Source organism: Zeugodacus cucurbitae, chromosome 5, assembly GCF_028554725.1.
Source record: "Zeugodacus cucurbitae isolate PBARC_wt_2022May chromosome 5, idZeuCucr1.2, whole genome shotgun sequence".
Taxonomy (NCBI): Eukaryota; Metazoa; Arthropoda; class Insecta; order Diptera; family Tephritidae; genus Zeugodacus; species Zeugodacus cucurbitae.
Window position 1 is genome coordinate 69,451,423 of NC_071670.1, and position 9,762 is coordinate 69,461,184.

Genomic DNA, 9,762 nt, shown 5'->3' on the forward strand with positions numbered 1-9,762 from the left:
TTTTTCAAAAATGTATGTTTTAATGAAAATTCTATAACTCGAAGTATTTTTGTGGATTGTGGTGATTCGAGTTAGAGAAGTTCCACTATATCACAATTTTATTATTTGAATATTTTCAACATTTTACATATTTATTACTCCAATTCTGCACTATGTCCGGGTAGCTATATTTAAGATATATCAAATAGAAGTACCACAACTTCCTCTGACACACGACAGAGGATCCAAAAATGATATTTATCATTCTAGAGAGGATCTAAACGAACTAGATTAATATCCGCGCAAAGGCTGTCAACTCGTATGCATTTCTCAATATTTTATTTTTGGGTGATATTTCTGCTACTACAATAAATTTCAAAAATATATTAAAATAAAATTAGAAAATAGCATTTTTGTATTTTGTATTTTTCAAAAAGGATTAAATCTAATAAACCCACATTAATAAACCCACATTAGATTTAATCCTTTTTGAAAAATACAAAATACAAAAATGCTATTTTCTAATTTTATTTTAATATATTTTTGAAATTCATAAATCAACGATCAATTTGCTTTATAAAGAGAACTGCTTGCTTATTAATGGTAAATATACGGATTAACTATCTATTTTATTTAAAACTATTTAATTTATTTAAATTGTTTTACTTAAAGTTTTTCCAAAATTGCCTCCGTAAATCCTCAATGTGCATAATACCGTCACTTGGCAGCATTTCATATTTTTTGGAGACTTCTGTTTGACATTTGTGTTCCTTAAAACTACTTTTTCAGAGAATTGTTGACTTATTTGACATTTCTTTTTATTCACCATTTACTGTTTCTGCTATTCCTGTGTGATTATTATTATTTGTGTGTCCTCTTCTATTTTATAATTTAACTAAATTTCCTATTTTATTTAATTGACAAATTTTTGCAACTATTCACGTTGAATACTGCAGAAATGATAAAGTGCCTAGTCTATTTGTATTTATTGTGTGCCATTGGGTGTTTAGTATTACAAGTCGTTGCTGAAACTGAACAAGTTGCACCTGAAACAGAAGAGCAGTTAGAGCCGCAATGTTCACAAGTCAAACGACATGATATCGAGACGCACTTATCTACGAAAACTCCTTATCGTGTAGTGGCTAACCTGGACGATGAACCGATCGAGTATCCGGGTATGTTATATACAAAGTGAAAACATAGAGCAACTGTAATTGCAAAATATTATTTAATTCTTTCATTTTCTCCACCAGATTGTCGTCCAACGCGTATGTGGTCAGTCATAAGACATGGAACTCGAAATCCTAGCAAAGAACATATTGAAAAAGCAAAGTCGATACTAACTCGATTGAAGGAATACATTTTATCGAAACCGAAAACTAAGTTATGTCCGAAGGAATTGGCACGTTTTAGTCTTTGGGGTTTTGATGTCGATAACGAAGAGGAGAAATATCTTACAACTGAAGGGGAATACGAGCTGATGGGATTAGGGAAGCGAATGCGAAATCGTTTTCCAAAACTATTACTTAATCATTTTGATCCTGATATATATTTTTTTAAATATACGAAGACGCAGCGCACGCTAAAGAGCGCAGAGAGTTTTGCCGCTGGTCTTTTTGGAAGAGAAAACGTTGGACCAGTAGTATACCCCGAAGCTGAGCATAAGGATCCAGTTTTAAGGGTGCGTGCATATCTTTTTGTATATTTGATACTTTATCACATGTTTTTTCACCATTTTTTATTGTAATGATTTTTTTAGTTTATCATAAATTGTGAAAATTTATATTTTAAAGTAAGATGAAAAATGTATTTTATAGTAAGACGAAACATTAAATCAAGTAGCTGTAGCTTTAGTGTTAATAGTTTTAATTTATGTGTAACGGCAACTCTATCGGTTGAACCCAAATGTTATTGACGAATGCGGCAGGTAAAACACAAAAGACGCGAACTGCCACTTAAAGCAGAACAACCAAGAAAATTTGATGCAAACGTCAAATGAGGTAAGGAATTGAAAGAATGCTGCGTATTTTTCAGTCTAACGTGGTTTTCAATTAAAAGTAAAAAAATTGTAGTAATTAAAAGTTAGAAACGCATTAAAGTCGTTAAGTAAATACAAAATGCGCAAAAGTGATGTGATATAATGCGATTCTAGCAAAAATAGTGCTTTGTTATTAGTCTTCATCGACAAATCATATTTCGCTGTGCATTGAACAGTTACGGGATATCTTTGCTTTGTTGGGTCTGAGACATAAAAAGCGGCTTCAAAGTTCTGAGCATTATATACCGACATACGAAAACTATTGGACGCAGCTATATTTCGACATAGTGCAGAAGTATTATAAGCAACTAGAATTTAAAAGTTCAGCCAGATAATTTGGAAAATAATTGTCGCTGGCAAAGTCGGCCTTAAGTCGGTCAGGGTCATTTATAATCGACCTCTTGACGGACTGTTATTGATATTTACGATATATCAAAGGAGTGTGTTGTTTTTGCAATTTGATATATAAATGGATAGTGTTCGCAATTATGGACGTCTTTCTACCTCCATGGTTAGCAGCCGAAAAACATCGATGTCTGATAATCCACAAATGCTACCGATTCTGCAACAGTTGACAAATGGCTCTTTTGGAATTATAGTGCCTGACAAGCACTGTCCACTTTGTTTCCAAGCTAAACGACATCAAGAGCGAATAGAGGGTATAGAATGCACAGCGGTTGCATGGCGCATACGAGAACGTATGAAAACGGCAAGTGTGGTGTTAGTGCTGTGCCTTAACATAGGCGTTGATCCACCGGACGTTGTTAAAATACAGCCTTGTGCACGCCTCGAATGTTGGGTTGATCCGTCTTCTGTTTCGGCACCGAAGGCAATGGAGCAGATAGGTAATAATCTTCAAATGCAATATGAACGGTGGCAACCTCGTGCACGTTACAAGAAATGTCATGATCCAACATCAGAAGATGTAAAGAAGTTGTGTACTTCACTACGCCGCAATGCAAAAGGTGAACGCATACTCTTCCATTATAATGGTCATGGCGTGCCAAAGCCGACGGCAAATGGTGAGATTTGGGTGTTCAACAAGACCTTCACACAATACATACCTTTGAGCATATTTGAGTTGCAAAGTTGGATGGGCGCACCATCAATCTACGTATACGATTGTTCCAATGCAGGTATAATAATAAATTCGTTCCAGCAATTTGCGGAACAACATGAGAGAGACTTGGAGAAATCTTCAATGCTACCGCCATTTGTAAGCTATAAAAATTGCATACATTTGGCCGCCTGTTCCGTTAATGAGATATTACCGATGAATGCCAACCTTCCAGCAGATCTCTTTACTTCCTGCCTAACTACGCCCATCAATATCGCGCTGAAATGGTATACAATGCAGGAGAAATTCGAACTAGTGCCACTCATTCAAAGTGAGCAAGTCGATAAAATACCAGGAAAAGTAAATGACCGACGTACAATGATGGGAGAGTTGAATTGGATATTCACTGCAATAACCGACACCATTGCATGGAACACTTTACCGCGTGAACTGTTTCAGCGATTATTCCGCCAAGACTTGTTGGTGGCCAGTCTTTTTCGCAACTTTTTACTAGCCGAACGAATTTTACGTTCTCACGATTGCACACCCGTATCGCATCCAGCATTACCGCCCTGCTTCCGGCATCACATGTGGTCTGCTTGGGACTTAGTTGTCGATTACGCTCTGCAGCAATTGCCTGAAATACTGGAGAAAGGTGCACCATATCGTCAATTACCATTTTTCGAACAACAACTAACGGCCTTCCAAGTTTGGCTCGATCGTGAATCCGAATCAAGATCCCCACCTGAGCAGTTACCCATAGTTCTACAAGTGCTGCTGTCACAAGTACATCGCCTACGTGCATTAGAACTACTAGCACGCTTCCTCGATCTGGGTCCATGGGCTGTGAATTTAGCGCTGGGTGTGGGCATCTTCCCTTACGTACTTAAACTGCTACAAAGCTCCGCAAAAGAGTTGCGCCCCGTGCTTGTCTTTATATGGGCCAAAATACTTGCGGTCGACCCGAAATGCCAGGTGGATTTGGTGAAAGAGCATAAATATTTTCTGTCAGTACTGCAGGATACAACAGTCTCCAAGGAGCACCGCACACTCTCCGCATTTGTACTGGCTTGCATAGTCAATGACTTCCTGCTGGGGAAAACGAGTGCTTTGCAGGGTTCGTTGGTGTCCATCTGCTTGGAGCAATTGAACGACGAAAGCTGGCTGCTGCGTCAATGGCTGGCCATTTGCTTAGGTATGTTGAGAGTGTAATATTTTTATTGTAAACGATACGAAATGAAATATAATAACATTTTAAAAATTTCTAACAAATTTCTTTACTATTACACTCAGGTATGCTTTGGCAGAATTTCGAGAAGGCGCGCTGGTCTGGTGTGCGTGATTTAGCGCACGAAAAACTGTATCCTCTACTAAAGGATCCCATACCCGAAGTACGCGCGGCTGCTGTTTTTGCACTGGGCACTTTCATTAGTTCCGTAACGGATCGAGAAGAGCACGCAAATAATATTGATCGCATAATCGCCATTACGCTCTTGGATACGGTGGGTGAAGATATGTCGCCATTGGTGCGCTCAGAGTTAGTGGCAGCTTTGCAGTGGATGGTGCTGTTATTTGAGTCACAGTTCGTCACTGTTTATATGCAAGAACAGATGAGTGGTTCAAACCCCGCATTGGCACTAACGACTTCCGTGAGTGGTAGTGAGCGCAGCGCCAGCATAAGCCATGGCATAACGAGTACGCCCAGCCCATCGATTGTACACCATTCGACTCACAGTTTGGAACGTGTTTCTATGCGTCGAGGCGCCAGCTCTAGTTCCATATCGAACATGGTCTCCAGTGCTATACCATTTCAGTCGATATTTTTGCGCCTGTGGCAAGGTATTTACAATCTCGGCCATGATCCATTTCCGGAGGTTGCTAAAACTGCGCAGAAAATCATTGCTTACGTGCGGGACAAGTCGGTTGATTTGATTACCGCCAAAGAGGCTACCAGTGATAAGTGCAATTCAAGCGTCAGTTTGCCACCGAGTCCTTCTACGCGTGGCAACTTTTTAAGTGGCGAATCGCCGCCAGTAGGCGCGGGTGGTGTTCAAGTGGGTCACCCAAATATCAGCAACTGGGCCAACAAGTTGCGCGGTTCAAAGTTATCTGGCAGCGGAGACCATCAGAGCATTTTGCAAAGGAAAATGCGCACCACATCGATGGGCGATGAGACGGACAGTTGCTCACAGCTAAACGGCAGTCGCAGCACCGGTATGTTGGGTGTTGGTAATGTCGTCGGTGGCGTGGCCGGTTTGAATATCAATGCTGTAGGCGGCGGTGGCAATGGCGACGGTTCACGTTCCGCACACAGCAGCACCAGCGAAAACAACTACGAGCCGAAACTTTCGCTTAAACCAATCCTGCAAACCGAGTTCATATCATGGGCCAATTCGTACTTCATGCGACCTGGCAAGAATCGCTATGCCTCCGCCGAGGGTACGGAAGGACAGCAAGTATTTCCCGCCGACACGAATTCGCCTGAGCTACGTTCTCGCCACTTCCGTTTCCATCGCAACGAGCTGATACGGCGTCTAGCGAAAGAGCAACATATACGCGGAAGCCGCATCGATACCCAAATATGCATGCTGAAGACACAGCACACGCCAGCCATTGTTAAATTACTGCCATACGAACCGCAACTCGCCGTTGCCTATAAGGAAAAGGTGCTGGTTTATGATTGGGTTCGCAATGCGGTGCGCTCCTATGTACCACAAGCGGGCAGCGCCTCGGCAACGCGCAATCATGTTGGTGAATCCGGTGGCGCGTCGTCCTCGCCGTCAGCACATATGAAGCATCATCAACAACAATATCTGCAACAACAACAGCAAAGCTTAACTTCACGCGTTAGTGCCATCGAGTTTTTGAATGCACAAGACATCAGCTTGATACTGGCCGGTCATGAGGACGGTGTGGTGCGCGTTTGGCAGCCCGGCACAGATGATCACCCAGAGTCGCGGATAATCACTGCCTTCGAGGGCATACCTGCAATGAACGCCGCCTATACTAGTTCCTACGGTAGTGGCGGTAGCGGCAGTGGGTCTGGCTCGGGCTCGTCCTCGCTGAAGCATCGTCGCGATATGATGCGCACAGGCATAGTCACGGCTTGGCAACAGAGTCGCCAGCACTTGGTGGTGGGTGGTGGCATTTCGCGTTACCTACGCATTTGGGACGTTGAACGTGAGCTGAAACACTGCGACATACCGATTGGCAGTGAGACGAGTGTGCAGGTGCTGGCACCATTTTCATACAATCTGAACAGCAGCATTGTGGTGGCGGGCTGTGCTGATGGCAGTGTGCGTCTGTTCGACAAGCGTCAGTCGCCACAAGAGTCGCGCATCTGCGTGTTTCGCGAGCACACCGGTGCCATATTATCGGCTTGCATGAAGGAGAACCAACCAATGCTGGTCACCGGTTGTTCACAAGGACGCATGCGTGTCTTCGATTTGCGGCAAGCCGCTGCTGTGCAGAGCTGGGAGGCGAGCGTCGATGTGGCCGTGATTGCTAGTCATCCGTCAGCTGACCTCTTGGCATGCGGTAGTGCGCAAGGCATTGCGATACATCAGGAGAACGGGCGTGCGATCAACACTTTGCGCGGCAATGAGGGCTTTATGGGCACGAAAATAGGCTATCCGACCTGTTTGTCGTTCCACTCGCACAAGGCCGCCCTGGCGGTGGGTTGTGTCGACAACACAGTCGTCGTGTACGAACCTGCTGCAGGTATATAGTAATTAGTGACGAATGTTGGACTGACCGTTGGACAGTTTGGCAGTTTTTGTTTTCTTTAACAGAGTTTTGTGCAAATAAAAGTTTCGTTGTCTTATAATTTTTATTTTACTATTTTTTTTTTTGTTATTTATTTATTTTTTGGTTATTTATTTCTTTAATTAATTTGTTTTTTTGCTCTATTTCTTGTATTTACATTGCTTTCTTTGTTTAATTGCAGTTTTATAAACTTTGCAACAAATGGAAAATCGATGTTGATAAAAATCCAAAGACATTTGACAATTCAGAACGTTTTCTGCATGAACCCGAAATAATTGATGCCGTTAACTATATACGTCATCGCACACAAATTCAAAATATCACAGCCGAAGACGCCAAGCTCATTTATACGATATGCGGTTTTGAGACAGCTTGGCATCGTGGCCAAGAGCCCTCTGTGTGGTGTAGTCTATTCAATCAGGACACAATTAAAGCTTTCGAATTTTTCGAAGATCTCGAGTATTTCTGGAATGACGGTTATGGCTATGAAATCACCCATCGCATGGCCTGTGCAGCGATTCAAAATATGTTTGAATATATTGAGTGAGTAAAATATGTAAAAATCATTAATAGATAATTAACGAAAAAAAAAAAAATAATTAATAATAAAATAAAAATAAAAATAATTAATAATAAAATCAAAAAAAAAATTATAATATTGAATTCCATTTGATTTATTAATTTTTGCTAACAAAAATATTTTTATTTATTAATTATTTGTTTTTTTATTGTCTTATATCCTGTATTCCTGTATTCTAAGCAGCATTTTCTAAACTCTTCAACAATTGTTTCTTTTTCCAGTCCAACATCGAACAAATCAAATGTCACCTTTTACTTTACACACTCTGGTACTCTGTTGAAGGTTTTGGCTCATCTTGGTCTTTATAAAGATGCCGAGCCTTTGACCTATCGTGATTTTGGGCGTGAACGCGCTTGGCGCACCAGCATGATCGACGCATTCGCAACGAATTTAGCTTTTGTGCTCTATGAGTAAGTGAAACGCAAAAATGCTAATTGCTAATTACTAATTAAAATGTCACTACTCCTTAGGTGTAATAATGAAAATGGTCCAATGGTATTAACGTTGCATCAAGAACGCGCCATACGCTTGCCCGGCTGTCCACAGGATCAAGATCTCTGCAGCTTGAAAACACTAAAAACGCATTATGAACAACAGATTTCGCATTGTGACTTTGACGAGCTTTGCAATATACATCAGCATGACGAGAATTGAATAGAATTGGAAATAATATGAAAATTTCGCTGACAGAGTGCTATATACCGCGTATACTCCTTAATACACCAGTTTTTAATTAATTTGCTGTTCTTGAATAATTTCGGCTACGAATTGTGAATTGTGATTATTGTTGTGCTCAGAAACTGTCAAATGTCTTGGATTAACAAATGTGCAAAAAAAACAACAAACAAAACACAAAAATGAATTAGCAACTAAATACAGCGACGCAACTAATTTTGCTTATACACAAAACTAAAATTGATAACAGCGCTGAAGATGCATATACACACACACACACACAAAGAAGAAGTTTACAAAAAATATATATTTACATAGTTATATAAAAATGGTTTATATGAAAGCAAAAAAGAAAACACATTTAAAACAACAAAAATAATAACAACAACTAGTAATAATAATAAGCTAACATATATACAAGATGCATACATATTTTCGTCTCATATGTAAATAAACACGACGCTAATGTACATTTACATACATATGTACATTTATGTAGTGCAATTAAGTTAAATAGTGTTTGTAGTGATTATCTTATGCAAGAAACAAAACAAACAAAAAAACAAACGTTAACAGCAGCTATATTGTAACTTTACAGTTTAAGTTACCGCAAAGTGAACAATATGGTTTAATTAAGATTCGATAATTTGTAAATTAAAGTGCATACAACTAAACATAGTCACGGCTAACTTGAGTTTTCTTCTTTGTTAACACTAAAATTTTGTTGTATATAAAGAAAATATATATATTTTTTTTTAATACAATATTAGTCAGTTTGAAGTCGGTTGCAAAAATTAAAATTAAAAATGTGCTAGCACGATTTAATGAACAAAAATCCAATTCATGCTGCTTGAGTTGCGTGCAAAACCATTTTCATTGCAATTGTGTGGCATAAGTTAAAATATAACCTCAAAATTGCATACTGTTTCAATTGGCTACATTTGTAAATGTAAATTTTTATATAATCATAAGTTATAATTTGCGAAATAGGCATACAATACGGGACGTGAAATAAAACTCTAAATTTAGTATTTATAAAAACACATACAACATACTATATATTATACATATATATATTTAAATAGGTAAAATGCCTATTGTCAGCCAAAATAATTAAGGGCGCATTTTGAAAATGTATTCCGTTAAGTGCGTATAACAAAGTTAATTTATATGCAATAATTCATTTGATTACAAATAAAAAATAAAAAACACTTAAGGCAAACGGAATATATAGAAGAATAACAGTAAAAAAGTGAACGCAGTACGCAGTAATGGTAAATAAAAGAAATAAACAAAAATTTAAATTTGAACTGGCTGCAAAAATTCAACATTAAATTTATTGTTGCTTTTTAAAGCGCGTTCAACTAATTTGTTTCGCCATACTTACTGTTATTTATCAGTTAAACTGAAAGTAAACGAACAAAAGCATAATTTGCAACAAACACCTTTACACTTAATATAAATAATTAGTTTCAGCATACACTTTAATAAAAAAAAAAACAAATATATATATTATAACTGTTAATAGACAATTATTGTTTTTGCAATTCCATTGTAAATTTCCCTACCCCAAAACAAATCATCTTCTTAAGCTTACCGCCTAAAGCATACAAAAAGTGTTCAATAGTAAACCTGTTATCATTTAATTTCAGTGTAAAGTGCGCCTTT

General features: G+C 38.7%; 2 protein-coding genes across 2 annotated transcripts; both read left to right on the top strand.

Moving 5' to 3' along the window:
* The first annotated feature begins 797 nt into the window (after positions 1–797).
* LOC105215607 (multiple inositol polyphosphate phosphatase 1) lies at positions 798–9,598 on the top strand. Its single transcript, XM_029042453.2, has 5 exons — positions 798–1,154; positions 1,233–1,660; positions 7,021–7,382; positions 7,641–7,829; positions 7,890–9,598. Exons 1-5 carry the CDS (start codon positions 938–940, stop codon positions 8,071–8,073), a joined length of 1,380 nt encoding a protein of 459 aa, XP_028898286.1. The 5' UTR covers positions 798–937; the 3' UTR covers positions 8,074–9,598.
* LOC105215576 (regulatory-associated protein of mTOR) lies at positions 1,667–7,260 on the top strand. Its single transcript, XM_011189576.3, has 3 exons — positions 1,667–4,269; positions 4,368–6,794; positions 7,021–7,260. Exons 1-3 carry the CDS (start codon positions 2,487–2,489, stop codon positions 7,026–7,028), a joined length of 4,218 nt encoding a protein of 1,405 aa, XP_011187878.1. The 5' UTR covers positions 1,667–2,486; the 3' UTR covers positions 7,029–7,260.
* Positions 9,599–9,762: the final 164 nt, after the last annotated feature.

Coding starts and splice junctions, on each gene's coding strand:
- LOC105215607 (XM_029042453.2), top strand. CDS start 938: ATGATAAAGTGCCTAGTCTATTTGTATTTATTGTGTGCCATTGGGTGT. Junction 1,155..1,232: donor TGAACCGATCGAGTATCCGG/GTATGTTATATA, acceptor TTTCTCCACCAG/ATTGTCGTCCAACGCGTATG. Junction 1,661..7,020: donor ATAAGGATCCAGTTTTAAGG/GTGCGTGCATAT, acceptor GTTTAATTGCAG/TTTTATAAACTTTGCAACAA.
- LOC105215576 (XM_011189576.3), top strand. CDS start 2,487: ATGGATAGTGTTCGCAATTATGGACGTCTTTCTACCTCCATGGTTAGC. Junction 4,270..4,367: donor ATGGCTGGCCATTTGCTTAG/GTATGTTGAGAG, acceptor TATTACACTCAG/GTATGCTTTGGCAGAATTTC.